Below are 21,604 nucleotides of genomic sequence, written 5' to 3' on the forward strand. Positions count from 1 at the left end.
GATGCGGTCTTCACCATTAAGTCGAGTGTTTTTCGTAGAAGGTTTATATATAGTTTATTATTTGTACATTCTTATGTAAATTAACATAAATACGATAAATGTGTATAAAGTCCTACCCGTTGAGACACTTTCGCGCATGCGCTGCTCTAATGGTAAGTACTACATGAAAAAAATGTACTGGAGTATTGTTCCTCTTAATAAGATCTACAAAAAAGTCCGCGAGAGCATATTCGTATCTTTTAAGAATAACGTGTAGTGATCATTTTTCTGTCTAAAAATAATAATTTCAATATATTTTTTTTGTGAGGGATATTTTTCCATAATGGTATTAATCCTTATCCTTTAAAATACTCTATTAATTTTCTACGTTAAACGAAGATAAAATTTGCTTTTTAAACTATTTCGAAATTGCGAATAGTTTTAGAGAAAAACGCATTTAATTATTGACAAATCACGCCGTTCACACATCAACTGCATCGAGTCAAGTTTCACTTATCCCTTACTCTCAGCATATAAATAAGTACATTAGTTACGTTGGCCATTTAATGTAAATCAAAACTGTCTTTTACTGTTTTTCATTTTAATAAGTACTTTAGAAGTTGTTACAATATCAATAAATCCTTGCTGCGAAACGGCTCGCCACTCGCCTATAGCGCGTCCGCGCCCTCCTGCCTTACACGCATCGGTGGTTCAGTGGTAGAATGCTCGCATGCCATGCGGGCCGCCCGGGTTCGATTCCCGGCCGATGAATTCTATTTAATTTTCCTCACAGGCAGCCACGTCGTGCTTGCTTTTCATCAGGGACAGAATACCCCCTTCAGCATTAACCACAAGCTCGAAAAAAAAAACCCGGCTGCCTCTATAGCAACGAAGATTTAGTTAGATGCGTTTGCACGTATTGGATAATTGGAGTTGAATGTATTATTTAAGCGCGATATATTTGGTTTCACATTTTTTGTAGTAGTTAGTAGTAGGTAGGTTTTTGTTTATAATTTCTTCCGTTTAAAATAGTCATTTAAATATATTTTAATAAGTACTTGAAAAGATTAGTAGCACAGTAAAAGCGGGCGAAGCCGCAAGGGGGTCGCTAGTCTATATATATAAAAGGACTTGTCCTCACTGACTGAGGTAAGACGCACGCACAGCCGTAACCGCTGATGGTAGAAACGTTAAATTTGGACAAAAGTTTACTTTCGTAATCTGGACATCCACTAAGAAGGGATTTTGAAAAATTTTAACCCTAAAGGGGTGAAATAGGGGTTCAAAGTTTGTATGGAAAAAAAAAATAAATCGGCGCCGATTTTTATAAAATTTGAAATTTAGATTTTTAAAAGTATTTAATTGAACACGTGTTTCATCGTTTTCTAGAATTCTCTCCCTAAGGGTGCAAATAAGGGGTTGAAAATTTGTATGGAAAAATCTTTAAATCGCCACCGATTTTTATAAAATTTGAAATTTAGACTCTTAAAAATTCAATGAATGAACACATGTTTCATGGGTTATTAGAATTCACCCTTAAATACGCAAGCGAAGCTGCGCGCGTCCTCTAGTATTTTTATATTTTTACGTGAAGCCCTTGAAGTCCACATGATGGCAGGCTTTGTCAGGGCATAAATTGGAGGCATTTTCAGCTACAAATGGAGACATATCTTATCTTAAAATATACTTGAAAGCATCGTGTTGTTTTAGATGGCTTACGTAAGTAATAGTGAAGTTAGTCTACAAAACAAATAAAATATTTACTAACGTGTGACATAAATAAAAGCAAATATATATAAATAATGCATTGCTCTTATTTTGTTGGCAGGCGCTACACTATAAGTAAATGTTCCTAATTGAATCTATTTATTGAAAAATTATAAGAAAATGTTAAAAAAATACTAGTTTCGGATTTTTTCCTTTACATACACCCAATTACTTAACCGGATGCTAAATTTCACCATTCCAGGTCATCTGGAACTTGGTTAACATTAAGGTCTATAGGTCAGTCACCCCCCTAAAAATTAACTATTTTTGGAGGTCATTATCTAAATAACTGTTTGAGCTGTGTTTATGAAATTTTATGCACGTATACAGGTAGGGGGTCTAAATATTTGAGCCAAATATGACAGCTTTAGATGGAATAGTTTTTGAGTTACGAATAGGTAAAAAGTGGCTTCAAATGGTTCGTGTAAAATAACACACGGTGCTGCTCGCCAGTTTTGTTTGCAAAAAAACTTGGCTACGCGCGGCCGCGCGTTTTAAATGTAATTCAAGCGGGCGAACCCGCGAGCAAGTCGCCAGTTTTAATAAAAACACATAACATATCGAAAGTGTACTGTAACTTTGTTATCCCTATATTAAATTTTGTATTACCTTGTCGCTAGTTCTTCTATCTTTATGAAAGTTTATGAAATTATTGGTTAAAACAAACTTTAGTGAACATTATTACATATAATAGGTATATATTGCGTAACACGCACGTACCTATATACATAGAGTTATTGAATAACACCGTGGTTTTAGTTGGAATGGAGGCCGTGACCTACTTAACGAACACGCTGACTACGGTTTAAAGTAAGCCAAATACGATGCGAAAAGCTGACATGTATTTTATTTAAAATTTGTATTTACAAAACATAATACAATGAATAAAAAGGAATTATTTAAGTTTTTTCAAATCAACGCCAATGGCGTAGGCTTTTAACTTAAAATTTTCGTGTATTTTGGTAAGGGACGTTCTATGTAGCTATAAAACTACAATCAAAATACTGCCTTTTTTGGAAATTATCAAAGTTTTAAGTATTATATGAGACCGTTGCGTTGTGGCGCAGGCATAAACACAACAGGCTATGAGTTCGCTTCTTGTTCGAGGAAATAAAATATTTCCGAGTTCCGCCACTCAACATGCAATGTCTAAAAAATTCGGCAGAAAGTGATAGAGTGTCTTAACATTACATTTCTTCTACCTACCCTGCTATATATGGAGTACAATATGAAACTGTAAAAAAAACTATTATCAATTATTTATTATTCTTTAAAAAAACCCTTTCCACGAAGCTGTAAAAAGCTTAGAGTAGGTTATATTCAACATCCATATTAAATAATCTTAGGTTTTCTGAGACTTTAATATAATAAAAAATCTTTTTACAAAGAATTCACTGTTATGACACCTTTTACTGACACAAACCCATCCCTGCGGTGTAATTGGCACTTAAGCACTCGTCCTATTAAAGTACTCCTGCCTCCTCTCTGGAGAAGTGGAGAACTAACTACTCTAATATACCTACTTGTCCATGATATTCTATTTTTATATTGTAGAATGTAATCTATAGAAGTCGTTTACTACTTTTGCAGCCATACAGTTTTAAATGTGATTTTTAGTCATTTCAGTCATATTAACTTATTTGTACTGTAGATACTATACATTGTAGTTTTAGGGTTCTAAGAATAATCTTTTATAGGATCACTCTGTTCTCCGTCTGTCAAGACTATTTAGCTCGAGAAGATATTAAGGACTATGGTCTCTTGAAGCACAGAAAAAACTAAGCTTCTTAGTTAACGTAATGAAAAGATATGAGCATTTATGCTTCAATTTTACTGTAATTTGTATGAAAATCGCCGCAGGACCTACAGTTATGAAATTTGGCACGAAGTGAGGACTAAAAAAACCAAAAAGTTAAAATTTATGGGTATTTCATAGAAGAAAATGAGTAGATACTTCTGCAAACTTAAGTTTGTCAACTTTTATAAGTTTTTCTTTCCGAAATTGGTACGGATTTCTCGGAGGACGAGTCCGACTCGCTCTTAACCGAACTTTTTTACATACAGAATAGTTTTCATAAGAACATCACTAGCCTTAAATAAAATCTATAGATTTTAATTATTATCAGGATATATTAATAATTGTAAATGCAAACCACAGTAATATTTTTCAGCTCGAAACAAGAAGCATTTGTTGTGGGAATCCTACTCGATTTGGATATTTGAATAACAACCGTAGCTAAATAAAATTATTTAAATGTTTATATTGACACCATTATAAAATGTATATGGAATAAAATGTTAACATTAGTAATTCACTTATTAACAAAAACCATAAGATTGATATTGGGGTTAGTCGTCGCGGCGGGGTCGTAGGGGCCACGGGGCAGGAGGTTGTGGGTTCGATTTCCACATTTGAGAAAAATGAAATTCCCGCCACTCAACACAATATCTAAAGAATTCGTCGAAAAGTGGGGAAACGAAGCTTAATAGGATCGAAGCGTCTTAACACTAGGTTCCCAAGTTCCCTCTTCCTACTCTGCTATGTGCGGGATACATGAAGCAATTAAAACAAAACGATAACATATCTAAATAACAGTATAAAGAACATTAAAACAAGTTAGCCTAGCCACTCAGTGCGGATGCAAGTGTGTGTAATCATAATTAGAACTTAATTAATCTGTCAAGTTAGTGCAGTATGACGTCATAGTACGACGCGGGCTCGAGAGCCGAGCGTTATTAACTGAAACTTTGTTCCAACCAGATTTGCCTGAACTAAAGTGAGTTGATTAATCGAATAAACCAGGGTTTCTTAAGCTATGGGTCGCGACCCCAAAAGGGGTCTATATAATAAAAAAAAAATTATAATTTTTTGTGCAATTTTTAATTTTACATTTTTGTATGTTTCAAAATGAATTCTAAAACTATATATTTTCATATGTATATGTATATTGTTACCTAATAAATAAATCATCAAAAAATATTAATTTATTTTTCTTTTATATTTGTATGGGGGGTCGTTAAGGAACTCGCAATCATAAATGGGGTCGTGAATGACAAAAGTTTAAGAAGCCCTGGTTCAACTATCGTTTATTGTTGCTATAGCTACTTTTTAAATTAAAATTAATTTAATTTAAATTAATTTTACGCTGTATCACGCACACGGCAGGGTAGGCAGAGGAAATCTAGTGTTAAGACACTCGGTTTTCCATTCTCTTTCGGATTTGTTTATTGAGTGAAGGAGTTCAATGTCGCGCTTTGTTTTGAGACCAGAGCGAAAAAATTAAAATATAAATTTCAATAAATATTTTTACTTTTCTTACAGGTAATGAACCCCTATAAGACGACCTTATTGTCCTTTTGCCTGTCTGTCAAGATTATTTTTCACAAAAATATGTAAATCTTTCAAGCTCATATTAATATTAAATGTCCAGGTCCACAACCCCTTTTTTGAGCTTCCTAATTTTTGAAAAAAATATAATTCTAAACCTTAAGTCTACGCAATTAAAAGATGCGCCTATTATTTATTTTATCCATACATTGTATGGAATTGACCTTATAATTAAAGCCTATAGTAATTATTAGCTTTCGGTGGTTAAGTTTATGAAATTTCACATGAAACACGAACTTACAGTACAAATAAAAGATGAATTTGCATTTTTTTGATGTATCGCAACATACATCCCTGTGAAAAAAATAATAAATGTAAAACGTAGCCTTCATACAAAACATACCTACGTTTTTTCTAAATGTTAGGAATTATATAATTTAAAAAAAAATGTAAAATATTAAATATTTATTTATAAATATTCCTAATTCCTTTCCTAATCCTATATAAATTTCCAATATTGGACATAAGAACGTTTTATCAATATCATATTTAATAATACTTATTTAAAATTGTCTCTAGGGCCTTTTTTGGGCCCAATACGAATCTAATCTAATAAATCCATCAATGCCTCAATAAACGTAGATTATAAATTATATAATTCATATTTCAGAATTAAAAGTAATACGTCCATGTCCAATATGTTCTTATACTATTGATATTTTTTGGGAGAATAATATATTTTCTGTAAATTTTTACAGACCTAGTCATGATATTTTTGAACCTCTTCAAAGAATACTACTTGACAGAAATGAATGAATTTTGGTTTGTAAATAGCTTAGAATCTAGAGCAACATAAAATGTGAATTTTATTCTGGTGCTCATTGCAGTTTCCGTAGTAAAAAGACACACAATTAAAAATTGCTATTGAAGCTAAATTATATGATTCTAGTAAAAATTTTTGCAAATATATAATTTATATAACTACAATGGATCGCACATAGTGCGAAAGCTGTTTATGTAATAGAAATTTTATTATTTTTAAGATATTTATTATTATTTTTATATATCAGGTGGGTTGTGAACAAAATTCGTAATCGGCCATTTTGTGACAACGGCCATTTTAAATTACAGGTTATATAAAATTTCATTATCACCAGCACTAAAACCCTGCTACTAGCTTGTTAAGCTAACACACCACTGAGGCACATACTACTCTCTCTGTTTCACCAAATTAATTTTCATACTCGTCAAATAACGATATGTCATAATTTTTTTACCTGATCACATTTTAAATATCACAAAGAAAATTAAGTAATTCAACTTACCCTTTAGTCCCATCACCAGTATCACCATCGTCATGGTGTGGCTGGCTCAGCAGAGACGTCAAGGGTTGAGGTGTGAAGAATACTTCGTCGACATCAGCGTCGTCGTGCGGACTGCTCGCGCTGCCCCTGAACGAACGAGACCACTGCGCTGATGTGGACTGACGTGAGCGTCGTGTTACCGCCTGATTGAAAAATATACAATTATAAAAACATATATAGTTATTATAAGGCTATTGTGTATCTATAAATAATAACTCTCTTTCTCCCTCTGCTTTCTCTGCAGATACGGAGAGCGTAAAGTTGAAATAAAAAAAACAAATATTGATATATTTTGGAACTATCATCATCCCTATGCTGACATACATACATATAAACATATAATAATAGAACTCCATATGAGTGATGATGATACATTCATACCCACATTGTTATTCTGAAATACAACTGAATATAACGAAAACAGAAAAAAATATATATTCATATACATATTTGCATGCTACATTTCATAAATCTATTCTTAAGGACGTAGTGCTTTTAAGAGAGCCTTCTGTATTACGTAGTGCTTTCTGGGATATTGCTACGACCAGAGACTAGAGACTATGTTATTTACGACGCCATAACCGCTCGGCTCGATCCCCGAAGACACCGCCTTTTATAATTTATTGCACAGAAATATGGTAAGCCTAATTCATCTGTCGCATATTTGGTGGCTAAAATGATGACTTATTGGTAGTTAACCCGTACAACCCGGGAGCAACGTATGCAAACTTCTCTTTGTTCTGTTAACATTTCATGCAATCCATAGCAAGAATCTCGAAACGTGAATTTCTGAAGCGGAATTTTCAAGATAAATGGCAATAAAAGTTGTACATTACTTAGGTTTCGCTTGCAACGAAACGTATGTCGCTTTGAAATTTTCTTTAGAGTAATTTTTATGCAGTTATTTTAAATATACTGTTTGTAATATAATATACTGTTATAACACTAATATAATCCATAATTATATCATTAAAATAAGCATATTTGAGATTTATTTAAAAAAAATATAATTTTGATTGTAAAGTAGTTCGATATTTTTTATACATATATTTTACTGGCGATCCTTATGAGAATAGTGGTAAGCAACCCTTGTTTTTTTAAGTGGCTAATCTTAAAAAATAACACAAGGAACGTACTTATATTTTAGTTATAACAAAAAAGCATTGTGAAAAGAAGAATTTTACTCACACTCATACTCGTAATGCACAAATATATAAATTATTTGGAATCCAAGCACGTCTTCACTTGGCTAAAACTATTTTATTACTGTAAGGCTTATTATTTTATTTAATCTATTTTTATGTCTGGGAAATATGTTTAATAACAGAAGATAAGAAATGGATATGCGTATTGTTCCCGGTAAAAGAATGAAAGGTGCCTTAGCTGATAAGACGATAAACAGTAAGTACAGCTCCTTAAGTGCTGATGGGTTCGTTTGTTGCTGATACCATCGCTTGCACGGCAGCGAAACTTAGGTCTTACAGCAGAAGAATAGAAAAGACATGAATAATGTTAAGATGCAATATCTTCGTAGGAAATATAGAGTGAGTTAAGCTGACCGAATCTGCGTTACACAGATTGGCAAAAACTAGCGAAGATGTAGCAGTACTGATGATGAAGAATGAACACGTTTTTGTCACTTGGCACGTCGAGATAATAAGTGACTAAAAAAAAACAAAGATTTATGAAGCAACCGTAAGTGGTAAAAGAGGCATAGACAGGAATCGGTTGACGTTTGAAAACACTGTAGAGATGATACTAAAATACGTGAAGACCACCCAAAGAGCATGATATAAAGAACTTGATGACAACGGATGAGACGAAAAACAGACTGTAGCTTTCAGTGCTCCGTTTTCTCTGGAATAAGGCTATCCGACTAGGGATTCCATTTTTTTTCCTCTTTTTACTATTTCCTAATAAAGAAAATAGTTTTTAACTTGCACGAGAGTACTTCTTTGTAAAATTCGGAATTTTCTGAATATAAAGAGCTCAAAGGATCTACAAAGTATTTGATGCTTAGCCTTAGAATGTAGGTTAAGAACCAGCTCAGACACCTGTGGCCACTCTAGTTGGTTATAATTTAAGGTGTATCACATTTATTTACAAGAAACGAAAATCTACAATATTATCTATATATATATATATATATATATATGAGGTAAGACGCACGCACAGCCGTAACCGCTGTGCGTAGAAACGTGAAATTTGGACAGATGTTTACTTTCATAATCTGGGCATACACTAAGAAGGGATTTAACCCTTAAGGGATAAAGTAGGGGTTGAAATGAATTGAATGGAAAAATAATTAAAATCGGCACGGATTTTTATGAAATTTGAAATTTAGACTCTTAAAAATATTTAATTGAACATGTGTTTCATGATTTATTAGACCCCTAAGGGTGCAAATAAGCAGGCGAAGCTGCGCGCGCCTACTAGTATTATATAATTCTATTAACCAAATACATTTATTTGTGCTTATTTATTATAATAATAACGTTAGAAAAATGTAAACCACAATATATTAAGGGTGAGAATGGTACGTCATTAAAATTTCACATTTTCCCGTCTAATGAGAACTCGATACTTTGTTCCCTGTACTACCTTAGTTTGCTTCTTGTATTATAATTATATTTGATATAAAATGTTATTTTATCAAATTTAAAATCAAAAGATATGTTATTAAATTATTGATATAATAACCTTTAATTATTTGGATTTATTACATTAACCTTTTACACTTATAAATATATTGTATTTTTTGTACCAACTGCAAGTAATATTAAAAAATATATATTATTAATTATATCGAATACAAAAATATAAACATGTAAATAGTGACTCAACCGTTTTCAGTCAATTCAATGGTGCAAATTAAAGCACTGCAATTGGGTGATAGTGATTTGACTATTTTTTTTATTATAACTCTATTCTCTTTCTATAAAGATTTTATAATTTTGAAGTCGGTGTCAAACTAATGCTACAACACCTTACTACAATATCTAATTACTAAGCCTGTTTGTTTTACTTGGCACCGACTTCAAAATTATAAAATCTTTATATAATTATTTTTCACTTTTGAATTCGTTGTTAGAAGTCGGTTTTTCTTTTTGTTAAAAATTAATTTATTATTATTTATTATTCTAAAATAAATATACATATAAGCATATACTTACAGTAACAACGTAAGACAGTCCAGTAAGGGTAAGCCTCGCCACGCTGTCCTTCCCGGGGCAAGGGAGGGTGGGCGTGGGAGGCTCGAGCGGCGCCGGCGCAGGCAGCACGTCGGGCCGCTCTCGCGTTTGCCCCCGCGCCTCTCTTGGTGCCGCCCCGGATGCTCCGTACATACTGAACAGCAAAAATAATGGTAAAATATTATTATGGGGGCAGTGGGAACCTAGTGTTAAGATATTCCAACGGCATTCCGTTCCGTGGTAACGCCCCACTTTCCGAGTTCCGGAAGTTGCTCTTGGCTTGACACCAGAGCGAAGAAATGAAAATATAAATGTAAATAAATATTTCATTTCCTCAAATGAGGATCGAATCCACAACCGTCACGTTACAGTCACACCCTTGTGCCGCTGCGCCACGACGGCCTCAAGTTATAAAATAGTTGGAAATATATCGAATAACTTCAAAAGGACATCAACGTAACTCGGGAAATGTAGATTTCCTTTCATCCGCAACTGCATTCAAGCCTCACGATTTTATAACACTTTTATAGAAGAGTATTTGCGATTTTCTCACGCTTTGGAATCTTATACAACTATATACGTCATAGGATATTGGTTTCACTTGGAATATAAATAAAAATAGGAACTTTGGTCATATATAAAGTTTTATATCTTCTTTTTCTTATATATTCTTTTTCTTTTTAATATATAACTTAGGTGTTCTAGTTCAATTTATTATTGATGGGATTTATGTTGAATTAAGCGCGAATGATTGTGCGTTCAATTCCCACTCAAAGAAGTAAATATACTATATTTTAATTTCTTAACTTTGGAGTCGAGGTAAAACGTGGCGTTCAGTGCCGCCACTCTACACAATATCTCTAGAATTCCGCGGAAAGTAGGGAACAGAGTGTCTTAACACTAGATTCCCTCTGCCTACCGTGCTGTGTGCGAGGTACGACGTGAAGCTAATAAAAAAAAATTCTTCGCTTCGCATTACATTTACTCACGTCCCAACTACGACACCACACCTTTGTGTTGTTACGATAATAACTATCTAAGTATCTACATGAAAGTTATACTTTAAACTTATAAATTTCCCGTAGTATCTCACGTAAAAGGAATTTGATCGATTTGCTGTTGTTATTTATAATGTTGGAAACCCAAGCACTAGTATGTGTTTCTTTTCAAACTTAAACAAATAAGTATTAAATAAGTGTGTACTTAGAAAAACTCACAATTCAAAAAAAATCAAAATTATTGTGACAAAAGTGTGACTGTAAATGCGACAGGTGTGAGTTCGATCCCAGCACAATACTAAAAAAACATACACAATTAAAAAAATTACATACATTACCTACTACATTTTTTTTTCTTTTCTTATTATTGCAAACGCCTATTAACCTGTTCTATAATTCGCACGACCTCATTTTCGATCGTCTAAAATACAGGTCAGGTCGGTATTAAATATTTAGCTCACATTCGCCGAGCCTAACGCGGTGTAGTGGCGACTACGGAAAATTACTAACTTGCCTTTTTATTTTCTCAGTTATAATTTAAGTAAATTTAAAAATTTATTAATTTAAAAAATGCCTATATGTAATTTACAGCGCTTAATTACGGGTAAAATGTCGTAATAGAATATTTGCTAAGTGTATAAGAATAAATAAAATAAAAAATAAATCAGCTTCACGCTGTATCCCGCATATAGCGGGAAGGCAGAGGGAACCTAGTTTTAAGACACTCGTTCCCCATTTTCCGCCAAATCCTAAAATATACTAATTATGTTTTCTATATCTATTACTATTTGTGTTCACATATCTTCTGTATCTATGGGCGGAGACGGGTAGCGTAACGTAGTGTTTCTCGACAGAAAAAACAAAAATAACTATAAATTTACATAACCTAACTTCGGCACGATAATGTCACTTACAATATTTAAAAATATTATGAAAAAATAAAAGAAAAACATAATAAGTTCCGTGATATAAAGCTATATCTCCATTATAATATTAAACAAACAATCTCAACTTTTATGAATTCTTAAAGGAATAACATTTAAGTTATAATCCTTGAAAACATAAATCTTACTTCCGACAGCTCTCCAATAAGAAACAGCTACAAGTATCTCGAGACCAGTCAATGCTACAGCGGAAACCGTAATTTATTCTTGGGTTACTTTTATACTACTTTACTAATGCGCTATTAAGTCTAGGTATAAAAGTATTTTAAACTTTCAAATAAATAAAAGTAAATTTATTACCTCAGTGTATTTATTTCGCTTTAAGCTATCGATTTGCAATATCTTAGAAACAAGGTATAGATAATAATGAAGACATGCATCTCATCTCATCTCATAATCATGAGGCGAGTCCTGGTGCAGATGCACAAGCGTGTGGCTATGAGTTCGATATCCACTCTGGGAAAGTATTTAATGTTTTGATTTCTTCCCTCTGATGCTGAGGCGAAGGTAGAGCGGTGAGTTACGCCACTCAATAGACAATGCTTTCAGAATACGGCGGAAAGTGTAGAGCGGAATGTCTTAACTCTATGTTGTACTCTTCCTACCCTATTACATGCGGGATTCAGCGTGAAACTGAAAAAACTTAACAAAAAATACAACGAAATATCCATATTTTATGAAGATATGACTTGAAGGGCCCCAACACTGTAAAATATACCCCCTACATAGATATATAGGGATATATATATAATATACTAATACAGCGAACGATAATATGAAGATCGACTCAAATATCAACGTTGACTGAATATTTAAGAGGTGCTATATACGGAATGCAAAATAAGATATTCTTCACTGTGAAACATTTTACATTCCAGAAAAACCTTGTATATTTAATGTGATATATTGCTATAAAATTCTGAACATTTTGCACCATTTGGTATTTGATGTATCAAATGGTTTACAATATTCGATGAGATGCGTAATAAATTGCTAGTATTTTTTTGAATTTCTTTTGAAGATGTAAACTTCTAACTATATTTTATAGCTATTATTATTTTGATACTAGCTGTCTGTCCTGGATTGGCTCCAGATACAAAGACATGTTTTCAATAACTTCGAGCTTCATGTATTGGAAACTGATATATGGATTAATAAATCACTTTTTCTAATTTAAAAATTTTTCAACTGGTATTTGTATGTAGATACACACAGCAGTAATACATACAGCAGGGTATGCAGAGGGTACTTAGTGGTAAAACACTCCGTTCCCCATTTTCCAATAAATTCCGGAGACATAGTTAAGTGGTGGATCACGATTCGACACCAGAGCAAAGAAATAAAAATATAAATTTGAATAACTGTTTCATTTCCTCGAGTGGGGATCGAACCCACAACCAGTCGCATTTGCAATCACACACTTGTTTCTCTGCGCCACGACTGCCCTCAAAGACTATATATGTTTTTTTATAATAAATCTCTCTCATAATGTATAATTTCAGCATTTCCAAGGTCGTCCTAACATCAGACTCCAAATCGTTTAGTGCTTCCATTAATTTAACGTAATGGAATATATTATTATTTATTCATTTAATAAGATATGAGAGTATATGCTTTATTTGTATATTTAAGCAGTATTACGAAATATCTTATATACATATCTTACCTACAGTTACATAAAAAAATTGATTTTATACAAAACCATGTAATATTTGAGCCCTTTTAATATGTTTTAATTCAAAGTAGGCAGACGGAATCTAGTGTTAAGACACTCTGTTCCCCACGTTATTATCAAGGCATGGGAACTCAATACCACGCTTTGTTAAAATATTAATAACTAATAACTCATTCCCCCGAGTAGGGATCGAACCCACACCTCTCGCATTTACAATCACACGCTTGTGCTACTGCGCCATACAAAAAAATACTTTTTAAAATAAAAATATTTTTTCTTTTAAGTAAATACACAACCTACTAACCTAATATCGTCGACATCAGGATGATGATCGGGCGGCAGGTCAAGCCTAAGGTCCCCCAATGCTCGCGCCGCGTGCCGTCTCCGCCTCTCGTGCCACAGCCTCCTCTGTTCCCTTTCATTGTCTCTTTGAACTCCAAAGAAAGTCTGAGTTTCCCTCTTCAGGTAGTCCCGTACTGCAACCGTGTGCGCACGACGTAATCGCACACCGTCGTCTTGGGTAGGTTGGGGGGTTGGCTCGGGAGGTGGTTGAGGGGCGGATACGATCCTGGGTGGAGATGTTGGTTGGGGAAGTGGAGGTGCTGATGCTGCAGGTCCTGGTGAGCTCTGGCAGGTTAGTTGTGGAGCTAGCAGCCCCGCGCTGGCGCGCCTGTAACAAAGACAATAAACTATGTTAAAATATAGTAATATAGGCATGTATATTTAATAAGGAGGAAATTTATTTATGTAATTAGCTTTTTTAATTAAATCCATTTCGATTGAATTGAATTTTTTTTTCGAAAGAAGGAAAAAGCCGTAAAAGTTATTTATAAACCTACTAGATAAAACTAGCGACAATAATCTTGAAAATATATATAATAACTACCTGCTTCTTTGTGTTTTCAGGCACCAATGCTCGAATGTCATGCAATGGGTTCATTACACAATTTTATGTTAGAACAAGGTGTACAGCAGGATAAGTATGGGGAAACTAGTGTTAACACACTTCACTCTCTATTTTCCGCCGAACTCAGACCTCAGGAACTAGCAATTTATTCTCATTAACCGTAATTCAAGTAGAGAAATACTATAGAATTGTATAAACAGGTGCTCAATTTGTACTATTTTCGTTATTCCGGTTGAAGCGTCATCGTTAAATTGACCGGATTGATTTGGTATTTCTGACTGCAATTCCAACGGAAATTCAATTTACACTAACTAAATGTTATATAGATTGGAAATGTAATTTGCTGGCATTGGTACCTACTTAAATTGTATCTACAAATATTGAGACTCAGATACGTTAATTGCCAATTAACTCACATTAAATGTAGTTCTATACATATAAATCTACATATATACCTACCTATTTTATCGTTAACGTAGCGGTATTTGAACCCGCACATATTGGAAACCGTTCAAGCGCTCTCACTACTAAGCCACATGGTTTTATCAAGCAGCATCGAAAACTACGTCGTTTAAAACTGCCAGATGGGCCGACGACATAAAGAGGTTGGCGGGAAGCTGATGGGTCCGAAAAGCTAAGGATCGAGTGTCGTGGCGAGAATTGGGGAAGGGCTATGTCAAGCAGTGGACAAAAGATGGCTGTTGATGATGATGATGATGATGATGATAATTTTCGAGCTCTAAGTGCAAATATTAAAATTTATGTAAGTAATGTTATCTAATAATATTAGTAATAGTTATTTCAAATCTTATAACCGGCTATATCATAACGTTCAACTAGTAGAAGCTAATATTAATCCATTTAGGACACAGGTGTGCTAGTTTACTGGTAATTATTTACCATAACACCAAGCAATTTATGTAATTCGCTATATATCTTTGATAAATATTGAGCACATCATGGTGCAGAGTGTGACTGTAACGCGAGGGGTGTAGGTTCGATTTGAACTCGAGGGTGTGAATTATTATTTATTAATATTTTCATTTCTTCGCTTTGGTACCAAAGCAACGCAAACCAATGAACGCAGTGCCTTGAAAGATTAAGCGGTTATTAAGGTTCCTTTTGCTTACCATGCTATATACAAGATACAACGCCAATTTTTAAATTTAATTAGAATTTCCAAAGGAGAATATACCAAGCCGAAAATAAAAATATAATGGATTGATATCTAAACACATCAAAAGATTCACTTTTTCAAGTTACACAAGCAAACTTAAATAAAGATCTTTTATTTGAAAGTATTTATTTAAACGTCATCTTAGCGAGTGTCTTAAAATGTGCTCGAGGCCTCGTTAATTCTTTTGAAAAATTTCTCGTGATTTTCTCATCCGTGAGATACAACAGTCGACCTTGACCTGGCGTACATTTTCTTTGTGTTACATAGGTAGATGCAGCTCGCACTGTAGAGTGCAAACTAGGTCTGTTCAGCATGATATTATATGGCAGTCTATGATTTGGACAGGTTCTTTCATACATTGATACTGGAGATATAATACATTTTATAAAATTCACTGTACTGCTTTAATAAAAAACGGTTAAGTGCGAGTCGGATTCTCCCATCGGGGCTTTCATGCTAATTACTTCCTACTAAGAAGGGTAATTTTAATAAGTTTTTTTTATTAAAAAATCGTTTTTTAAACCTGTATATAATCGAATACTACCGTTATTAATAATTCAAAACAGTAATAAAAGAAATTAGCAATTTCTCACTTTCTATAATTTACCCAGGGTTCATCGATATGTACCCAACTTATATTTGTGTGATTAAATAAATCAATTATTAAAACACACTATACAAATTACCTTTAAAATAAACAAATTATTTTTATTAATATTTTAAAATACCCACACATCGAATAACCCGTCTACCTCAAAATGCAGTAAGTCAAAATAATTATCTTTTCTAATAAAAAAAACAGTTTACGAAAATATTGTATTGACAATTTAACAAAGCTAACCATAAATCACTTAACGGTACTGGAAACGTCCCTTATAATTTATTGATGTTTAACAATAGGTTAGCTTAAATTCGAGCCACGATTAGATCGCTAGCTTCATATATCATACTTCCTTATAACAACATTCACAACACCGTTGTCAACACCGACAACATTGTAACAACATTATTGTATAAGACAACTTTAATTATTAAATTGTCATATAAACCACGCCAGCAACAGAAACTGCTGTTAACATTCACAACTTTATCATAACATGGATTAGGTTAGGATGATTCAACGTAATTTAGGCACTTCATTCTTCTTTAGCAAGGGACCTAGTGTTGAGACACTACGTTCCCCACTCTCCGCCAAGTTCTGAAGGCATAGCGTATTATGTGGCGGAACTAAACGCCGCGCTCTGCCTCGACACCAGAATGAAGAAATATTTTCAATATCCAATTTCATTTCCTCGAAAGGGGATCGAACCCACAACCCCTGTCCCTGCGTCACAATTGGCCTCAACTGGTCACATTATCCCTATTATATAATAACACGTAGCAGAATTGTCTTGCAGATATCTTACCAGATAATTTGATAAAGGAGGCTTATCCTGAGGATATATCAACAGTGTCGGACGTGCGCCATATGGCACAATGTTGACAAATAGATCGATTGGATTATTACGTTGGTTGGCAGTTTGCTCACGTCATTCGCAGGGCGTGGTGCCAGTGAGGACCTTATCTGGAGGAAAATGTATCGTAAACGTTGGCCATGCTCGGCAGGATCAAAAGCAATTTTGAAAATCGTTGGGTAAACGATATATATTTCGGGGAATATATTATTTAGATATCAAAAATGTGTGTATAGTAAAATTGAAAAATAGTATATAATAACATACAAAATATTAAAAATCAGTTCACGTTGTATCCCGCATAGCACGGTAGGCCAGGGGAACCTAGTGTTAAGGCTATGTTTGCCACTTTCAGCTGAACTTTTAGATCTTTGCGTGTTGAATGACGAAATTCAACGACGCGTTTCGCCTTAGTACCAGAGAGATAATTCACTCCCTCGAATGGAAATCGAAACCCAAAACCGTCGCTAAGGCGTAAGTATATTTTAAAGCCACCAAAAACCCACTTATTTAAGTCCAAACAACTTATTTACTAATACATTATAAATGGGTATATAAAACCATACCTCAGGCACCACCAGCAACTGTGCCACTAATTTACATTTTCTTAATAACAGGTCATTAAAATAGTTTTATAGATTTAATTACTAACCTTATTAAAAAGTCGAGGAAGTCTCTTTATTCTAAAAGTGCTCTCGTTAAAACGTAAATTGTACTTCTCATTATAATTTTCTTTGTAAAAATTTCCTTTAAATTTTCTTCTTTTGTACTATAGATATAATATAATCGAAGACAGTGCGATAGTCAGGCTTATTGCTATTCTTAGCGCACAACCAATACCGACCACTATTGGAAGTTTCGAAGATTCGAGAAGGGTAACCAGATGCAAATAATTGGTGTTGGTAGAGAATTTAAAAATTAAGCTCATAATGCCTTATAATGCTTAAAATATATTTTAAAGCAGGCCGACAACGATTGTAGGTTCAATCCTCACTTGGGGGAATTAATTATTTTCATTTCTCCGTTTGATATAGCAAAGGGCGACGTTAAGTTCTGCCACTCAACACACAGGGTATCTCTCTGCCAACCAAGCTGTATGAAGGATACAGTATGCAGCTCAAAAAATTTCTTTTTTCGTATCATTATTTAAGTTTATTTAAAATCTTATTTTGTATCAAACGTGGTCAAACAGTTAGAAATAACGTTATTAAGGAATAAACTTCGTACAGGACTTTAATCAATTCTACAGGTATTAACCTAGTTTCCAAGTACGTGATGGTCTAGTCTAGAATCTAGTTGATGTTATCTAATAATTACTTTAACAGTTATAGTGCAATAAGTGTGCACTTCCAAGCACGTATATAAATCTTAAAATTACTTTTTTTATTGAAATAACGTCTATATCTTTACTTATAATAAAATTGTAACTGTTTTCTGTCTATACATAAAATCCTTAATTAAGGTTAGTAAATAAATCATTTTGTAGTTAAAGCGGGCGAAGTCGCGAGCAGGACGCAAGTGTTATTATGAAACTAGAAAACTACTTCCCGCCCATAATTCCTCCGAAACTATATTTATAAATACATTTTAGAAATTAATATTTTTAAACGAAAATTAATAGCGATAACGAAATTTAAAATTCATCTACAAAATGTATATTACATTTTAATTAACTAACACAAAAGTGAGGAATGTACCAAAATGTTATTAAAACTATACATCATCAAATATTTGCACTTTATGTTGATATTGTAAGCGTACAAATGCTTAATATTTTTATAAAATAAATAATATAGTGCTTTTACCGATAATTGAGATAATTTTAATGAAATATACCAGGCAAGAACTTAAATCCCCTTCTGACATTTTGCCTTAGCCCGCATTTATAAACTGCTCTCAAATCTGAGATCGATCTTGAGATGCCGTTATCATTCATAAATTATATATCTATGAATGAAAACGGCATCCCAAGATCAGTCTCAGACTTAAGAACGATTTATATATACGGGCCTAAGCAGCTAATATTATCTATTTACCATATCATAACGTAATAAATATCTTCTAAGAATATAATAGGTCTGTTAAGAATTCTCATTAGAATCTTATTTTAGTCTATTTTCAATATGGCTAGACGAATATTAAGCTGTTTATCACGCCTACCTTATTAAATTCAATGCTTATAAAAATGTTTCTTGTGGGTCGTACAAATAAAAACCCAGCTTAAAAATAATGATTTCAAAAACGTTTTTATATAAAATATGTTACACAATACTTACAATAATTACAATTGTGTAAAGATAATAATTTTCTTGCAAATTATAATAATGGGAAAAGTTTCTGGGAAAAGGAAAACCGGGGGTAGAAGAGAGTCATGGCTGAGGAACATCGAAGAATGGACGGGAATTAAAAGCGCCGTAGATGGAAGGGTAAGGTGGGAAGTTGACTAATAATTGTTAAATCTTCACTAGTTGGAGAGGCACTATTAGAAGGAGAAAAAGAAGAAGAAAGATAATTTTAGCTTATATATAAAAATGTACTTAGGAATACGGTAAACTTTAATATTAAAGTAATTAGAAAACTAGATATTAATCTATTTCATAAATAAAGTTAAATTTTCAGCTTCTTCTTTATACATTTTAATAGACATTAGACAAGCTTCAAAAGAGATAAGAACAGGAAAACGATAAGGAGTTCAGTTACAAATGGTTTCCGAAAATTTTCACCAAGCTTTGACTATTTTAAAAGAGGCAAGGTTTAAAATGGATAGCACGAACTTAATAACCCCAGTAGGACACTGAAATGCGGAGCAAATGGAGACGGGAGTCGTGGTGTGGCATAAACGTGTGACTCTTACGCAACGATCCTAGGTTCGATTCCCATTCGGGAGTAAGAATTATTATTTATGAATATATTTATTTTTTCGCTCTGGTACCACAGCGCGAAAAACAATGTCTTGACACTAGGTCGCCTATGCCTACCCTGCTATATGCATACAGCAGGAAGTTTGTAATTCAGAAAATATTTCAATGATCTAGATAAAGTTTCGAAAGTCTAAAATAGCAAATATTTTTATCGCTCTTTAAAACTACTGAGAAATATCATTTTAATCAACTTTTTTCAAAATTACAAAAACATATATTATTTATGAATTTTCTAAACGTGTACATAATCGAAAACTACCGTTGTTAATAGTTCAAAATAGCAATAAAAGATACTTGCAATTTTTCACTTTCGATAATTTACCTGGGGACCGTCGGTTTATACAAATTTGTAATAAAACGTTAGATATTGGTTTACTTTTGAATAAGCTTACATCAATTGATTGAGAAAGCACTTCATTACCGAAGCAAAACAAACGCCGATACTTGATTGCCATGTTAAGATCAACCAGGTGTTAAGATATATTACAGCATTGTCTTTGTACATAATATGTACAAAGACAATGCTGTAATATATCTTAAATGTACATATTATCTATATATATAAAAGGACTTGTCCTCACTGACTGAGGTAAGATGCACGCACAGCCGTAACCGCTGTGCGTAGAAACGTTAAATTTGGACAGATATTTGCTTTTGTAATCTGGACATCCACTAAGAAGGGATTTTGAAAAATTTTAACCCTAAAGGGGTGAAATAGAGGTTGAAAGTTTGTATGGAAAAAAAATTAAATCGGCACCGATTGTTATAAAATTTGAAATTTAGATTTTTAAAAGTATTTAATTGAATACGTATTTCATAGTTTTCTAGAATTCTCCCTCTAAGTATGCAAATAAGGGGTTGAAAGTTTGTATGGAAAAATCATTAAATCGCCACTGATTTTTATAAAATTTGAAGTTTAGACTCTTAAAAATATTTAATTGAACACATCTTTCGTGGTTTTTTGGAATTCACCCCTAAATACGCAAGCGAAGCTGCGCGCGTCCGCTAGTATCTATATATAGTAGTATGAAGATACTAAAAGAAAAGTATAAAATGAGATTATTTCTCGAGTCCAAAAAAAAATATTATTTAATTGTATTCAACCGTCACCTTTTTAATTTTAGGTTCCCATACAGAACCCGCAACAAAAGCATTTAGGTATATTATCCGCTGTCTACTCTGAGAATGGCATCTCAAGATCGACCCCAGAATTGAGAGCGGTTTATTAATATGGGCTTTAAAGTGAAACGTCATCCCCCGATGTTTCGATGGATGACAAAATAAATTAGGTATTACGGCGGATTATCGTTTACATTTAATAGTTTTTAATTTGTTTCTACGAAGTAAATAAATTTAATTATGTTAATAAAGTAAAATTCTTATCATCAACAATACAAAACAATATATATTACTATCATTTATATAATAAAAAAAAGAAAACAAATCTAAAATTACTCAACGGGTTCGCGAAGCACGCTCTTCTTATTAATTTCTTTGAAAGCTCGTTGAAATTCCACTTGTGATAGCGTGATACGGCGCAGTATAATGGAGGGTCTCGGCTATCGATAGCATCGCTTCCGCAGGAAAGCCAACCAGCCATCTGGTAACTAACAGAAAATTTTAACCGAAACTTTTACGAACCGCCCACATTTTGTATCGAGATTTATGATACGCGCGGCCAGAACGAATTCTGTCAAAATGTCTGTCGTTTTATTATAGTAACTATGATATAGTTATTTTATAATTTTGTTCAATAATATTTTTATGTTCCAAATATCTTTCAAATCCATTCCTGGCGCACGGGTACAAGGGTGTGACTTTAAGCTCGACGAGTTGTGGGTTCGATTCCCACCTGTGGAAATTAAATATTACATTTTTTTCATTTCTTTGTTCTGGTGT

At 33.3% G+C, this 21,604-nt stretch overlaps 1 protein-coding gene across 3 annotated transcripts in view; it reads right to left on the reverse strand.

The window, feature by feature from the left end:
* rho-5 (rhomboid-5) overlaps positions 1 to 21,604 on the reverse strand; it is a 101,162-nt gene that overhangs the window by 20,865 nt on the left and 58,693 nt on the right. For all 3 annotated transcript variants that reach the window (XM_085198054.1, XM_085198053.1, XM_085198055.1), the window contains exons 2-4: positions 13,551 to 13,916; positions 9,612 to 9,783; positions 6,400 to 6,581 (exon numbers count right to left, since the gene is read on the reverse strand). In XM_085198054.1, coding sequence (XP_085054180.1) covers positions 6,400 to 6,581; positions 9,612 to 9,783; positions 13,551 to 13,916 — 720 coding nt within the window. The remainder of the gene's footprint in view (positions 1 to 6,399; positions 6,582 to 9,611; positions 9,784 to 13,550; positions 13,917 to 21,604) is intronic.

Source organism: Heliconius melpomene, chromosome 15 (genome assembly GCF_056956725.1).
Source record: "Heliconius melpomene rosina isolate 202511_hmr_F chromosome 15, ASM5695672v1, whole genome shotgun sequence".
Taxonomy (NCBI): domain Eukaryota; kingdom Metazoa; phylum Arthropoda; class Insecta; order Lepidoptera; family Nymphalidae; genus Heliconius; species Heliconius melpomene.